The 16334-nt window shown below is 49.5% G+C and overlaps 1 protein-coding gene across 1 annotated transcript; it reads left to right on the top strand.

The window, feature by feature from the left end:
* The first annotated feature begins 782 nt into the window (after nucleotides 1-782).
* Nucleotides 783-16118, top strand: LOC132470256 (DDB1- and CUL4-associated factor 1-like). The gene is made up of 30 exons (XM_060068636.1): nucleotides 783-1047; nucleotides 1644-1788; nucleotides 2276-2352; nucleotides 2613-2686; nucleotides 2903-3016; nucleotides 3122-3259; nucleotides 3652-4212; nucleotides 4713-4814; nucleotides 5157-5315; nucleotides 5541-5720; nucleotides 6430-6539; nucleotides 7308-7398; nucleotides 7671-7840; nucleotides 8177-8301; nucleotides 8683-8759; nucleotides 8948-9085; nucleotides 9273-9428; nucleotides 9838-10425; nucleotides 10822-11099; nucleotides 11228-11426; nucleotides 11683-11765; nucleotides 11868-11952; nucleotides 12166-12399; nucleotides 13026-13119; nucleotides 13377-13481; nucleotides 13872-13945; nucleotides 14146-14238; nucleotides 14344-14496; nucleotides 14614-14683; nucleotides 14901-16118. The coding sequence occupies exons 2-30, from the start codon at nucleotides 1646-1648 to the stop codon at nucleotides 14978-14980; spliced, it is 4551 nt and encodes a 1516-aa protein (XP_059924619.1). The 5' UTR covers nucleotides 783-1047; nucleotides 1644-1645; the 3' UTR covers nucleotides 14981-16118.
* The last annotated feature ends 216 nt before the right edge of the window (nucleotides 16119-16334 follow it).

The following is a 16334-nucleotide window of genomic DNA, read 5'->3' as shown; positions in this document are numbered from 1 at the left end:
ATACACACATGGTCTAACCATTTGTTTACAAAATTGTCCAAATTATTTTTTTCAGAACCACTTCAATGGTGTGTTCCTGAATCGGACGGCAGTCTTCCGAGTTGTACTTTTGACGTAATTTCCCGGTCTCGGAGCATTTATAGCGTTCCTGTTCGTCTTTGTGATTGTGTCATGAAAATGGCTATTCGTTGTTTATTGTTAGCTACAATAGCTTCTTTAGAAAACCAGCACGAAAACAAACAACACAACTTTACATTGTATCGCACTCACAGCAAGACCATGCAATGTATAAATTGATGACCGGAATTAACTAGCAATATTATCAAGTGTGCGTAAGAGCATTTAAAATCGAGATTAAAATGGCCAAGAAAAGGACAGGAAATCCCTCAGTCGGGTCATAAGGTCTGCTGAGAGAATAGTTGGACTTCCACTGCCTCCACTGGATGACATCTTTAGGACGCGCTGCCACCGCCGAGCATGTGGCATTTTAAAGGATGAGACTCACCCCGCAAACCATCTCTTCACCCTGCTACCCTCTGGCAGGCGCTACCGGGCCACTACAGCCCGCACCTCCAGACTGCAGAACAGTTTCATCCCCAGGGCCATCACAGAACTTAATAATCACACTACACTCCTACCCTCCACCCAGCACAACTGCACTTTTGTTAGTGGTTGCACAAACAAATTTCGTTGTGTATCCAATGCACAATGACAAATAAAGTATATTCTATTCTATTCAACGTGGTTCAAATACAAAAACTGGGTCGATCTTCGACTTTCGACTCGGAAGTCTGGCTTCCGAGGATTCAGGAACACACCACAAGACCCATGTGCAGCGACTCCGCGCCTGTCGTCATCAACGTTCGACTAAACGTGATTACGCGTTCCCCGGGCGCCGGCGGAGAAGTTTGAAAACAAACATGTGAAACTTTTAGCGTCCAATGTTCATAGTTTAATGTTCATAGTTTTGATCGTGTTCCCATTTAATCAAGCGTGTGAAACCCTAAAATACGAGACTCGGCTGAAAGTGAACGCGAGGCCGTACAGGTGAGTGTGTAGCATGTTGCTAACGGTTTGACATGAGGGGGTTCAACATGCTGTCAGGGACATTCTTGGAACATAATATACATGCTATACACATTCAGCCTTGTGTTATAACAGTTACACAGGTGTATCTTATTAAATAGACTTCAGACGTTTTTCGGCAGGGGGAACGCAAAGGTACGGCATGTTGTTGTTAAATGTAGGGTTTAACGGCTAGTTAGCTAGTGGTGTGTGTATGCAGAGCTGAGGGAATGTCGTCTCCTTAACGGCCACAGGCACCTGTTGTGGTGGATCTCTTGGAGAACACTACGTCCAATAAATGTCCCAAGTATTGAAGAATAGTCGTTGACAAATCGCAGTCTTCCTTCCCTCTGAGTAACTATAGCGTTCATTACTTAAAATATGCAATGTCTCAATGGCTTTTCACCCTCATGACGTCCCATTTTACCTTCATTTAATAACCATATCTTTCATTTCAAAGTTTGTGAAATATTAACGATATTAAACTTTCTGTGTCTTTCTTCTGTCTTTTTTGTCTCTCTTTGTGTGTGTCTTTGTCCCTCGCTCTGTCTATATCTCCATCTCCATCTCTGTCTCAGTCATGGCTTCCCCCTCAGCCCCCGGAGAAGTGTCTGGGGACGGGTCTGCCAGCGTGGATGCCAAGGCGGAGCTTTCGGCCCTTCTTGACCAATGGGAAAAGGCGCAACAGGGCACCACTGTTGAGCTTGTCACTATTCTCACCAAGTAAGTCCTTGAGCCTTAGTAAACATTAAGCTTTAGGATGATAAAATGTACTGACAGGAGATTATTTATATTGATTAACTAGTCATTTAGAATACGCCTTTGTCCAAAATGACTTGCATTTCATTTAAAGTAGCAAGGTTTAAGATTGAGCCCCTCCCAATTAGTACGCTGGAGACTTTCACTATAAAATAAATAATGTTCTGTCCACAGTAACTGGCTGTGCTGCCTAGTGTAGCTCAGTTGGCTGGATGCTGTCAGAGGGACAGGTTTTGCGAGGGTCGATATTATGGTAAACATAGAGAGTGGTACAGGCTGCCCGAAAGTAAAAAAATGTGTGGACTATATCAGTTATAGGATGTGAGCATATTGATTTTATGTGAACATTATGAAAATCGCTATCGATCAGCAATGACTACAAATATTTCCAGGTTATTTTAAGTTGCGAACTTAGTGCCGCTGTGGTAACGTGGCTGTTTTCTCTCTGCAGCATCTCTGAGCTGATCGAGCGCGAGACGGAGGAGTACCACAAGGCAGACCCTGACCCCTTCGATGACCGCCACCCGGGTAACCTTTTTTGGGGATAAGCCCATTGTGAATATTGGGTCTGGAGTACAGGAATGGGATGCTGTGGACTGGAGTCTTGCAATGTTTTTATTAAATATACAGATGGGAACTTTTTTAAAAGGAAATTACATTTTCATATTCGCTTAACTTTGAGGTTCAATGATCTGTAACTCGTATCAGGATGCCCTCGAGTGTAAATAAAAACCCAACCAGGTAATTACCCGCTTATTGCTCTTGGTTACTGTTCTGTGCTTCCACAGGGAGGGCTGACCCAGACTCCATGCTGGGACACATTCTCAAGATGCTCTTCAGGAACGACGACTTCACAAACGCTGTGAGGAATTTAGCTTTAGCTTGGGATTACCTTAGCTTTATAGTAGCCTTATCGTAGCTTAGCTTCATCTTTGCTCCTGCTTAGTCTTACCTTGGCTTTCGTTGAGCGGCATCTTAGGAATATTGGGAAGGGTGTTGATTTTAAGCTACGAGATAGGTGAAATGTTACACAGTGCGACTTCAACTTTGTGTGTGCTTGTGTATTCGTTCTCTCCAGCTGTTGAATGGCTATGTGATGACCAGCAGGGAGCTGAGCCTCAACACGGCCGCCTGCCGCCTCCTCCAGGACATCATGCCAGGCCTGGAGAGCGCTGTGGTCTTCCAGGAGAAGGTAGGAGTACCGGGCCTACCAGTAGGCGAACCAGGCTCTCTAGTACAACAGTGATAATGTGTCCAATATCATCTCACTCCCCGGACTTTGACCGTGTGTCCTCAGGAGGGGCTGGTGGAGAAGCTGTTTGTCTGGGCCCGGGAGGCAGAGTCACCGCTCTGCGTCTACAGCACAGGTCTATTGGCCAGAGCCATGGCCAATCAGGAGATAGCTGCTAACTACAGGGAGGAGAACGCTCTGCTGGTGGGTTACTCTCACTCAATCGCTCTATGAACTCTTTTTGTTTGGGATGCAATCAAATGCAGGGAAATGTTAACAAAGTAGTAACCAGGAAACGACTCAAAAGCACTCACGTCTCCTCCTCTAACTCCTCCCCTCCCCTCCTCTTGCGTGCCGTCCTCCCCCTCCCACTCCTCCACCTCCTCCCCCCCCTCCTCCTCCTCCTCCTCCTCCTCCTCCTCCTCCTCCTCCTCCCTCTCCCACTCCTCCTCCTCCTCCTCCCCCCTCCTCCTCCTCCTCCTCCTCCTCCTCCCTCTCCCACTCCTCCTCCTCCTCCTCCTCCTCCCTCTCCCACTCCTCCTCCTCCTCCTCTTCCTCCCCCCCTCCTCCTCCTCCTCCTCCTCCTCCTCCTCCAGGTCCCTCTGATGATCCAGCGGCTGAGGGAGCTCCGGACCCAGGAGGCGGGGTCGGATGGTCATGACGATGCCCCCCAGATCCCTCCCCACCAGGACGCCTCTTCGTCGGGGGCGGGCCCCGTCACCCAGGAGGAGGAGGAGGATGAAGGAGAGGAGGAGGAGGAGGAGGAGACCCCGTGTAAACGTCTCTTTGTGCTGGGCTCCGCTCAGAAGACTGCAGGAGGAGGAGGTGGTGTGCCTGTGCGCCTCCTTCCCGACCCCGTGTTCCAGGCCAGTCCCGAGCCGGGCCTCCGTGAGGCCGGCGTTAGGGGGGTAGGAGGTGCTGGACTAAAGAGGAAGGCGGGTAGAGAGGGCGGGAAGAAGGCCAAGCAGAAGCTGAACTTCCCCTCATTGGAGGCCGAGCAGAGGAAAGACCCCGGCGGCCAGCCGACCAATAGCGGCTCCTGGGCTGAGCAGTGCTCCATGGTGATTGGTACAAACTACCGCCTTTCACCTCTGACCCCGGCCATGGAGCAGAGACTCATCCTGCAGTACCTGATGCCTCTAGGAGACTACCAGGAGGTCAGTTTGATACTATAATTATAAATACATGTTAATGAACATGTATAATGGGCATTAATATGGAATGATTACACACTGTGTGTGTGTGTGTGTGTGTGTGTGTTGGTGTCTGTGTGGTAGCTCCTGTTTGTGTCTGTGTGGTAGCTCCTGTTTGTCTATTAATGCAGTGTGTGTGTGTGTGTGTGTGTGTGTGTGTGTGTGTGTGTGTGTGTGTGTGTGTGTGTGTGTGTGTGTGTGTGTGTGTGTGTGTGTGTGTGTGTGTGTGTGTGTGTGTGTGTGTGTGTGGTAGCTCCTGTTGGTGTCTGTGTGGTAGCTCCTGTTGGTGTCTGTGTGGTAGCTCCTGTTGGTGTCTGTGTGGTAGCTCCTGTTGGTGTCTGTGTGGTAGCTCCTGTTGGTGTCTGTGTGGTAGCTCCTGTTGGTGTCTGTGTGGTAGCTCCTGTTGGTGTCTGTGTGGTAGCTCCTGTTTGTGTCTATTAATGCAGTGAGTGTGTGTGTTGTAGCTGCTAGCGGTGTTCGTGCAGATGGACTGCAGGGAGCTGCTGATGGGTTACCTAGACCTCAGACGGACCAACGATGTTCAGCTCACCTTTGATGCACTCCTGGTACTGTGCATACACGTTCGCAACACACACAACCTCCCTTTTTGCTGATATTTGCTGTGTGGGTGCCTGTGGTTACCATTGGTTACGGGTCCCCCTAATATGGTGACTTACTGGTAAGGTCAGGTGAGCTTCAGATTAATAATGATAGGTATAAATGTATTAACTCTTTAATGATTATTACTCATCGAGGGTTAGACATGGTGACGCTAAAGAGATGTACGTGGAGGAGTCACCAGAAGTACAGCGGTTTAGATCACTGGGCCGATGTTGCCGGGCAGGCGCAGACAGAAAGCCCCGGATCCGTTTGTAGATGAAGTAACCCCTTCTCTCGCCCTCCCCCAGTACCTGGCCTCTCTGCTGCTCCATAAGAAGTTTGCAGCAGAGTTCATCAATCATGGCGGGGTTCAGCGACTCCTGGAGATCCCCCGTCCCTCCATGGCCTCCACTGGGGTCTCGCTCTGCCTCTACTACCTGGCCTACAACCAGGACGCTATGGAGAGGGTACGTTCTCTCACTCTCTCTCTCGCTCACTCTCTCTCTCGCTCACTCACTCACTCACTCACTCACTCACTCACTCACTCACTCACTCACTCACTCACTCACTCACTCACTCACTCACTCACTCACTCACTCACTCACTCACTCACTCACTACAACCAGTATTTTCTTGAAGCGTTTTTTACGCGTCCCCGTCCTCATGCCTGACCCCCCCCCCCCCCCCCCCAGGTGTGCACCCTGCCGGATGGCGTGCTGGCCGGCGTGGTGAGCTATGCCCTGTGGCTCCTGGAGTCGTCCCACGCCTCAGGCTGCTGCCACGCCACCATGTTCTTCTCCATCTCCTTCCCCTTCCGCTCCGTCCTGCTGCTGTTCGACCGGCAGGACGGCCTCCGACGCCTCGTCAACCTGGTCAGTCGACCACACATTCACCGAGCGAACATTATGAAATTAACGGCGTAACTATGTTGCTATTTCCACCCAGAATAAAGAAAGATGTCCGCCATATGCTTCTATGCGAGCGTCACTACTCTCTGCCAGTGACGTCGGTTCAAGCTCCACGCTGATTGGCTATCGCGGCTAAGCGTCACACGTAGGCGCGTTGAAAGTTCAATTTTTTGAACTCCGGGCGTTGGTGCGTTGTGTTTTCGTGCGTAATTACGTGCGTCTGCCGCATCTAACGCCCCTAACGCGACGCTTCAACGCGTGTGACGCGCCCACGCGCCTATACCAATGGTTCCCTATGCAAAAATGCAGATTTTCGACGCCCCAAACGCGAGTACCACGTTTGGTGTGGCCGTACCTTTACAGTTAAGACAAGCAAAATACAATTTAAAAACCGGAAGGGAAGTGTTTGACAGGGAGCCGGTGTAGTTGTGTGTGAGTTTGAGGATAGGAGTGACGTGTTCGGTGGATGGGGTTCTGGTGATAATACGGGCAGATAATGGGGATAATAAACCGACCAAAGTGGTCTGCAGCCATAATCGGACGGGCCTGATTGCCTTTGTTCGCTGCAGGGTGCTCCACCGACTCCACTGATCCTGGCATCGGTATCTTCTGTGGTTCTATGATTCATAGTTTAATAGATATGATATATCCCCCCCTTCCCGCCCTCCTTTAGGTGAGCACACTGCAGATCCTCAGTGCTGAAGAGCAGGTGTCCGTCCTGAGTGACGACCAGGTGTTCTCTAGCAGACAGACGGCCAAACATACTTGCATGGCCCTGCGCAGGTAACACACACCTGAACACACTCCACCTAACCCTACCTCACTTTATAAACCCGACCACACCTGTACTTGCCCTAACACACTTGCATGGCTATGTTCTGGTAACACACCTGAAAACTCCTAACTTTAACACACCTGAACAATCTAACTCTACAACAGCTACTTCTTTGGGCCAATTTACATATAGCAGTTGAGTTTATCCCATTGTTGCTTAGGAAGTCTAATCAAACAATCCAAAATTGTATTTAGTTGCTACAGAAATAGTTCATGCTTCATGGCTTAGTTTAAAATGGATGTGAACATGAAATCAAGTTTTTGGTTTTAAATGTGGTAATATGTAGGTTTTTCAAGTACTGATCAGTTGATCGTTTGGTTGGTCCATAAACACTTGTTTGACCATATTCTCATTCGACATTCGCTGGTGTCCCTTTCATGAGCCAAAAAGTTGGTTGAATTTCAGTCGACCAATCTCTTCATTGGTTTGCTACAGCCCTTGTAATATGTCTTATATGATTTTCAACATTGTGATCTGTGCAAATAAGTTTGAATGTTTTACTTCACTCTGAACTCAAGTCGCCTTCTTTCTGTCCAAAAAGTAACTTTGATGTAACTACGAAGCGACACCGACGGCAAGAGTGTACACCAACGCCTAGAAGTGTGTGGCTATGTGGCGCTAGAGAGTATCTACTGCAATAAGAAACGCAAGGTTCTATCGTTCTTCTCAGTTACGTCGTTAAGTGTAGGTACATACGTATCTCTGTCTGTGTGCAGGTACTTTGAGGCACACCTGGCTGTGAAGACGGAGCAGGTGAAGCAGCGGTCTGAAGGGGGCGCTGTGGTGCCTAAACAGCCCCACTATAAGGTAATTGTTCCATGAAAGACTTATGATTTATAATCAATAATCTTAACCATACTTTATGTATGGTTAAACATGCTTTAAAAATGAGTAATAGAAACATAATTCACTTTATTAATACATACTTTCTTAATGTTCACATAACGTACCTTTTGATATAAACAGAACATACTTAATAAATAGTTGCATAACATACTTCCTGAGTCATTATCACTCTGCTCAAGAGGGAAAATAGTCAGTGGGAAATTTACCTTTGTTGGGGTGCGTTTGTTTTTCAGGCATGTACGTCCAGCAGGGAGCAGGTGGTGGAGATGATGGAGTACCTGGTGGAGTGTGCCCCGCCCAACCTCCACTGGGACCCCGTCGAGATGTTCCTCAAGCTCTCCTGCGTTCCCCTCATGCTGCAGCTCATCTCCGCCGCCTGCGACTGGAGGACCTACTACGGCAGGTAACCCAGTCACACCAAACCCAACACACCCTGATATACCCTCACTATGGAAGGTAACCTCCACCAAGCTGCGGCAGGTGACCCAGTAACACAATCCAAACGCACCCGGCCTGACGCATTCTTACTATGTCAGGTAATATCCGACAAATGACGGCAGGTGACCCATTGGCACAAACAAAACGTACACTTACACACATTCGAAAGACGTCATGCATTCCAGCGACTTGAACCAAACGCATCCAAACCAACTCCTGCTAGGGCAGGTAACCTAGCGACCGGAACCAAACGCACCCAACCTATGGCGGGTAACCCAGGAACACTCTCTCCTCCCTCCAGGAGCGACACGGTGCGCTTTGCTCTGGACATCCTGGCCATCGTCACCGTGGTCCCCAAGGTCCAGCTGGTCCTGGCCGACACCGTGGAGGTCCTGGATGAGACCCACTCCCCGGTCTCCACCATGGGTCAGTAATGGTGGTCCCCCAGAGGGCTAGGCGGTGGAGCCCCCTTTTTACTATGGGTCAGCTACGGGGGTAGGTGGGGGAGATCTGGTCTGCACTGGTGGTGCCGATGGCACGTGCACCTGGGATAGCATGGGATAGATAGAGTTCAACATTAACATTAGTTCCTAGGCCACTACAATAACCGTAAATAAGCTCAATTAGATTCATATTAGTTAAAGGAAAACATTAGTGGTTTGGAATGGATGAAGGGGGAGTGCAGTGGTTGTGTTTGGGTCGTAGGCCAACCGGAAACGCACAAAGCTAAGTGATGAGGGCATGCCTTGGTGACAGTCTGAATGTATTTCTGGGTATATTCTAACCTGTAATCTGCTTCTCCCGCAGGTATGAGCATCATCCTGGGTGTGGCGGAGGGAGAAGTGTTTGTCAACGACGCAGAGATCCAGAAGTCAGCCCTGCAGGTGAAAGATGGATACAGATTATAAAACAAGTGCCATGAGATCAGATGTCTTCATGAAACGCATGCAAACCATCATGTAGTTCAGAAACCACTGCATTCGGAAAGCAGGGAAACATTTTGTTTAAGGAATGAGGCAGAAAAACTGAGCAGCAGGCATTAATGTGTGGGGCTTTCTCCCTCTTCCTCCAGGTGATCACGAACTGCGTGTGTGCACCAGACCAGAGCCTGACTACGGCTGGGGGGTTCTGGCCCCAGCAGCTCCCCGGCCCCTCCAACCGAGTCCTGACCCGCATGTGGCAGGTGGTCCAGAACAACAACGGCATCAAGGTCCGGGCAGATTTGTGTTCTAATGGGTGTGGTTCTAAAGAGTCCTGTTGTAACAGGTTCGGTTCTAATGGGTTCTGTTTCATAGAGTTGTGTTATAACATGCGATTCAATGTTTTTATGTTTTCTCCCGGTCCCGGTTGACCATAAACTGGATATTGACCGTGAGTCCTTACCGGTATCTCTCAAGGTCCTTCTGGCGCTGCTGTCGGTGAAGATGCCCATCACGGATGCTGACCTGATCCGCTCCATGGCCTGTAAGGCGCTGGTCGGTCTCTCGCGCTGCTCAGCCATCAGACAGATCATCAGCAAACTGCCCCTGTTCAGCAGCGGGCACATCCAACAGGTAGAGCCACACCTTACCGCTAGACTGACCTAACGACAGGCAGGCTGACAGGAAGTTCTACATGAGATTTATTTCAAGTTCTACAGGTGGTTAATCCTGTTTACAGTTGGTATCATCACGTTTACATGTGTCGATAATGTTTACAGGTGTTCAATTAGGTTAACAGGGTTTGAATTAGGTGTACAGCTGGTTAATCAAGTTTCCATGTGTCAATTAAGTTTACTATTGTTAAATTAGGTTAACAGGTATGGAACAAGGTGTACAGTTGGTTAAGCATATTTAAAGTTGTCGATTAGGTTTGCAGGTGTTCAATTAGGTTTACAGGTATGGAACTAGGCGGCCCGGTGGTAGCTTGGGTTGGGGTGTGTTGAATCAGGAGGTGTTAAAAGGTGTGCGTTTGTGTCCCCAGCTGATGAAGGAGCCCGTGCTGCAGGACAAGCGCAGCGAGCACGTCCGCTTCTGCCGCTTCGCCGCCGAGCTCACCGAGCGCATCTCCGGCAAGCCCCTGATCGGCACGGACGTGTCGCTGGCGCGCCTGCAGAGGGCCAGCGTGGTCGCCCAGTCCCGCATCACCTTCCCCGAGAAGGAGCTGCTCATGCTGATCCGAAACCACCTGCTGGCCAAGGGGCTCCAGGACACTGCCAGCACGCTGCTCCGGGAGGCCGACCTGCCCACCGCCCCCGCCTGCCCCATGGTCACGCCTGCCTCCTCCAGCGTCGTCCCGTTGGCGAGGACCCCACGCCTCGCCAACGGGATCGGGGCCAGGGCCGCCCCGGGGACTCCGGTCAGCGCCGCTCCCCACGCCGCTCCCCCTCGGACGCCCTCCGTCTCTCAAGCTCCTCCCTCCTCCTCCACTGCCTCCCCTGGCCTCACCCACTACCAGGGCTCTCCTCTGGTCGGCCGGATCCTCTTCTCCCGTGAGCGTCCGTCCAATCTGTGTTCAGTGAAGAAACCTCGGGTTCTGAGGCAGAAGTCCGACCACGGGGCCTTCATTCAGGTCAGTCCTTCTGGTTAACACTGGACGTCTGGTGGTTATAACACATGGTGGTGGAGGTAATGACAGAAGAGGTTATGAAGAAAGGTTGATGCAATATCAGATGAGGTAAGGTAATGGTAGAAAAGATGACGTAATGATGGTTAAGATGAGGATATAGCTGATGAGATGAGGCTATGATTGAAAAGATGACGTAATGGTGGTTCAGATTAGGTTAGAACTGATGAGATAAGGTTATGATGAAATGACAGAGGGGGTAATGCCAGAGGAGATGCACAAGCCAGCCTATAGTTCTGGAGATGACCATAAAAAAGGTCAAATCTTCTACAATCCTGGCAAATGACAACACGACAACAACAAAGAAAACCACCATTTCCTTCTTTCCTTATTGCTCCTCAGAGCCCGGCGATGAAGAAGCCCCTGGAGAGCCACCTGCCGTCCCCCCCGACCCTGGACAGCATCATCACGGAGTACCTGAGGGAGCAGCACGCCCGCTGCCCCAACCCCGTCACCACCTGCCCGCCCTTCTCCCTTTTCACCCCCCACCGCTGCCCCGAGCCCAAGCAGCGGCGCCAGGCCCCCCACAACTTCACCTCCCGCCTCTCCTCCCGCCTCCTCTACCCCAAGTACGGCGGAGTGGACCGGGGCTGCCTGGACAGGCACCTCATCTTCAGCAGGTAACCCCCCAGCGACCGGTAAAAACGGTAAAAACCAGTCGGCAACAGCAGGGGCCGAGTCTAAAGAACGGACTGGTCCACATTGATCACATTGTCCCGTCCTCTCCCTCTCTCCACTCCCTCTCCAGGTTCAGACCTATGTCGGTCTTCCACGAGGGCGACGGGGACGAGAGCGGCTTCACCTGCTGTGCGTTCTCGGCGCGCGAGCGCTTCCTGATGCTGGGCACGTGCACGGGTCACCTGAAGCTCTACAACGTCTTCTCTGGCGAGGAGGAGGCCAGCTACACCTGCCACAACTCCGCCATCACACACCTGGAGCCCAGCAAGGTGAGTTGGTGCGAACATACCCGGAGCCAGGCTGGGTGAGGTAGTTTTAAACACAGCTAGAGCCAGGTGGGTTACTAGTAACCCACCTGGAGCACAGCCAGGTGAGTATATTAAACGAGTGGAGTCCGGTGAGTCAGTATTAAACACAGCCGGAACAGCGCCAGGTGAGACGGTATTAAACACCCCTGGAGCCAATGGAGTAGGTATTAAAACACGTGTTAAACCTGCTATTAAAGTTGATTGTTTGTTTTTTCAGGATGGAAAGCTGTTGTTGACCTCTGCGTCCTGGAGTGTTCCACTGTCTGCTCTCTGGAGCATGGATAGTGTCTTCACCCCCAGGTGAGAGAGCGGCTGGGAGAGTAGGGGGGTGATCTATAATAATGTGCTCTGTGTGTATGAGTAGTGGCGGTGGCTGATGGGTAATGGGGTGTTGTTGTGCAGTCACTCCTTTGAGGACGACCACTACGTGGAGTTCAGCAAACTGTGTCAGGACCGCGTCATCGGAACCAAGGACCAGATCGCTCACGTCAGTATTCTTCAACTTCCTGTTTGTCTATGTATCATTTCTAATATTTTAGTTGTTCCCTGCATTGTATTGTGGTATCTTATTTTCGATTTTTCCACAGCTATTTTCAGATAATTTTCATAAATTGTTAAATATAGTGTTTAGTTAGTCTGAACGGGCGGGGCGACCCAGTCTCGTGTTGAGTTGTATCTGAGCGGTGTCTTCTCTGTTCAGATTTATGACATCCAGACGGGCCAGAAGATCCAGACTCTGAGCGACCCCGCCCTGGCCAACAACTACAAGAGGAACTGCGCGACCTTTAACCCCAGCGACGACCTGGTCCTGAACGACGGCGTGATGTGGGACGTGCGCTCGGCGAGGGCCATCCACAAGTTTGACAAATTCAACATGAACATCAGTGGAGTGTTTCACCCCAACGGGCTGGAGGTGATCGTCAACACCGAGATTGTATCCTTAACCTACTTTAATACTTATACTATACTACTGCAATACTTCTGTCATGCTAACCCCAACGGTAGCCTGGTCCTACCAGACTCTCGTACTTCATTTCATTTGTACAGAGAGTCTGGACCTACTCAATTGACAAACGTTAACTCACTTGAAGGCGGGTGTCTGTTGAGGTTTAAAACTATTGGATCTGCCCAGTGCCACTCTGGATCTGCCATAACCAATCGCTAACGTTTGGCCGGGAATCACGTTGCGCGCAGGCTGTAAACAAACCAAACACCGTGCGTGAAGATGTCTGTCAACGAGAGCTGACTTTAACGTCATCGTTCTCAGCCACTCCCTATGTTCGCTGATTGGACAGCCAAAAATCGGGCTTCCAAGGAACCCATGCATATGAAGCAGACCCAGACCTAGTACTGAAGTGTCATGAAAATTGAGAGGAAGTAGGTAGGTGGGCGGTGCCAGGCCACCCCAACGGTGGAGGTCACCATAAACACTGAGATTGTATATCCCCTAATGATAATATTCTACAATGCTACTGTGTTAGTAGCATACTACTGGTCCAGAGACTGGCAGATTACTCCTACAACCCTGCTGTAGACGCAGCCTTAACAGCCTGTCCTCAGTGGGACCTACGGACGTTCCACCTGCTGCACACAGTGCCCGCCCTGGACCAGTGTAGGCTGGTGTTCAACAGCAACGCCACCATCATGTACGGAGGTGAGGAACCCACGCACGGACACATCAACAGGCACACGCGTACACCTGTTCTTCCTTGCTTTGGTTGTCTATTGTAGATGATGTCCATTCCTGTCTTGTATCAAAGATACGCTATTTACATAGAAGCTAACTGATTCACTGTATTGAAATATCAGCCATACTGTGGGTAAAGTAATGATAGTCTTGATTGTGTATCAGCCATGCTGTGTGTGTGTGTTTGTATGTGTATAGTAATTATAGTATTCATTGTGTATCAGCCATGCTGCAGGCGGATGAGGAAGACAATGCCATGGACCAGCAGATGAAGAGTCCCTTCGGCTCCTCCTTTAGGACCTTCGACGCCACCGACTACAAACCCATTGGTACGCACGCACGCACGCTCACACACGCATTCACGCACGCACATAGTCTGGTTGGGTTTGTATTATTTTAAATTGTTTTCAATCAATACAATACCTTGGTTTCAGTTCCAATACCAAATCAATAATGTTTTCAGTACCTAACTTGGTGAAACCTATATCTATATTTGAAACCTTATCCGATAAAGAAATAAATACATAAAGCCTATATTTATGTATTTACATTTTTCGTTCTTTCCTTCTGAATTCATAAAAACGATCATAACTTTTCTTCAAACAATTCAGATTATTTCAGTTCAGTGAGTTTATTAGTGCACATAGGTGTTGCTGTGTGTGTGTGCGTCTAGTATTGTTTTGTGCGTGTATAGTCACCTCTTCTCCTCTGTCCTACAGCCACAGTGGATGTGAAGAGGAACATCTTTGACTTGTGCACCGACAGCCGGGACTGCTACCTGGCAGTCATAGAGGTATTCTGCAACTGTACTCTGTTGGGTCAGCCGCATGAATGGGGTTGAGTTGGACCTTTAGCCTTCGCTTGATAACGGGTTAAAATGAGACGATTAGCCGTAGCTTGCTGAGAGAAGTGAAATGGAACGATGAGCCTTAGCTTGATGAAGATTAATTGGGACAGCCCTTGCTTGAGCTATTATTGTGTTTTGTGTTTCAGAACCAGGACACAATGAGTTTGGACACAGTGTGCCGTCTCTATGAGGTCGGCCGACACAAACTAGCTGAGGAGGGAGACGACGACGACGATCAGGTACACACACGCCACGCCAAACACAAACACACACACGTGCGCACACTGTGATCATGTGGACGTTGTGTGAGGAGGTCATGTGATCACCGCGTTGTGTGTCCTCAGGACGACGAGGATCAGGAGGACGACTCGTCAGACTCGGACGACGACGACGACGACGACGATGACGACGACGAGATCGACATCGGGGAGGCGATGGTTGGCGCCGCCGAGAGGGACGCGGGGAACGCAGAGGGAGGGGACTCTCTGTCGGACGAGGTACCCCCACCAATGAGCATCGCGCCTACATCCAGCACGCATACAGCCCGTGTACACGGTGGATTGTGATTGTAATTTTGCTGCCTGCTGATTGGCTTACCCTTACCCCGCCCCCAGGTGGCCCGTCTCCTTGCCAACCACAGCGATGGAGACGATGACTCTGACGGAGAGTTCAGTCTGGGGGACTGTAAGGAGCAATCATCTACTTGTTCTATAAATTGACCGGTTCTATAAATGTACTGATTCTATCAAGTGATGACGTTTGTTGGGCCAGAGCCACGTTGTTCAAAGTGTGTGTGTGTGTGTGTGTGTGTGTGTGTGTGTGTGTGTGTGTGTGTGTGTGTGTGTGTGTGTGTGTGTGTGTGTGTGTGTGTGTGTGTGTGTGTGTGTGTGTGCGTGTGCAGCCGACTCCTCAGACAGCTCTGGGAACACGGACACCTCTGACCTGGAGGACGAGCTCCTGAGGACGCTGGGGGAGGACTGAGGAGTGCCCCCTACCTGCTGAACTGGTGTACGCCCACCTCCAACCCAACACTCTGCCTCCTGCCCCGTTGTTAGACTGTGGGTTCTGTGCTGAAGGGGTCGGTCGTCTAAGTGACCGGGACACGACTCAAAACGACTGTGAAACTAACTGAGGTAGCCACAGGCTGGGTAAGCAGAGCCCTTCCCTGCAGCGGTGGTCGAGGAGCTGCCAGACACTAGAGCTAAACCTGGAGGAACGGCACCATCTACAGGGACACTGTAGTACTGCGGTTGCTGTTTGTGATTTGCTGCCTTTGGGGCCAGGCGATGTGACATCAGAGATGGCTCAACGTTGACGTGGCGGTTGGATGGAGTGGTGTTGTCCTTGTGGTTTGGTTTTAATATTTGGTAACTCTTCCGATGTGATGAACGCGATTACGTTTTATTTATCTCTTTTTTTTTTCTGTTAAATTCATGATTTGGATTGATGAGCCGTTTGAAATTGGTATATTGTATTGTATCATCAGGCTTATTGTGAATCTGAGTGCATTAGTTCTCTCATCTAGACATACTTCAATGTTCGAGTTTGCAGCCAGCGATGAACGCTTGGTTTAGTGTTTTCAAAACACGACAAAAACGTTTCACTTATTTAGTTGACATTAAAATGTAAAGAACCTTCCCAAATTGTTTGAACGGTTCAACATTTTAATTTGACGTTCGCCCTAAAGTATAGACCCCTCAGCATTTTTCTTATTTTTATAGGTAATGAGGGGCGGTGATGGAAGTTATTTTCATATTTGCCTTGGCCTCAACTTAAACCCCACGTGGTATTCCTTTTGGAAAGGCGGCCTAAAGCAAGATGTGTTTTGAGTTTGAAACGTCTGTCGTCTGCTGCTCTTGAGATCGGACCGACCGCGTTTTTATTTGACTCGTTTTGTGTTTCACGTTCTCCGAGTCCCTGTTGGTCGGACCCCAGAGAACAGACAGACAGGAAAGAGGTCAGGACTGGAAACCTTCCGGACTTGCAGCCGTCTGGGGAGGGCAGAAAGCGGACCGCCTGAGAGACGAGGCCACAGCAGTGTTAGAGAGTCGTTGACTTTTTATAAAAGATTGTACCGTCTATAAATCTCAGTAATTTATAAAAACTTGACTGCTGAAAATGTCTGTTGCCTTTTTTTTTATATCCTTTTAACAAGATGAATATAAAATTTAATATTGAACAATATTTTGGATCAATAGCATAACATTGCTGTTCAAAGATGAGAAAACAAGTGGATGTATCTCTTCATATATATATTCATGCAAATTATATTCCATCAATTTCTGTGCTACGAGGCTTGGTCACCAGAGAGCAGCATTTCACCGTGATTAATGTT

This window comes from Gadus macrocephalus, chromosome 13 (assembly GCF_031168955.1).
Source record: "Gadus macrocephalus chromosome 13, ASM3116895v1".
Classification (NCBI taxonomy): Eukaryota; Metazoa; Chordata; class Actinopteri; order Gadiformes; family Gadidae; genus Gadus; species Gadus macrocephalus.
The sequence above is the reverse complement of the archived record's forward strand: the minus strand, read 5'-3'. Positions and strand labels throughout refer to the sequence as shown.

What these genes read in the sequence shown, in the direction of transcription:
- LOC132470256 (XM_060068636.1), top strand. Translation starts at nt 1,646, where the DNA reads ATGGCTTCCCCCTCAGCCCCCGGAGAAGTGTCTGGGGACGGGTCTGCC. An exon ending in CTCTAGGAGACTACCAGGAG is followed by an intron (nt 4,213 to 4,712) that starts GTCAGTTTGATA and finishes TGTGTGTTGTAG; the next exon opens with CTGCTAGCGGTGTTCGTGCA. An exon ending in GATAGTGTCTTCACCCCCAG is followed by an intron (nt 11,766 to 11,867) that starts GTGAGAGAGCGG and finishes GTTGTTGTGCAG; the next exon opens with TCACTCCTTTGAGGACGACC.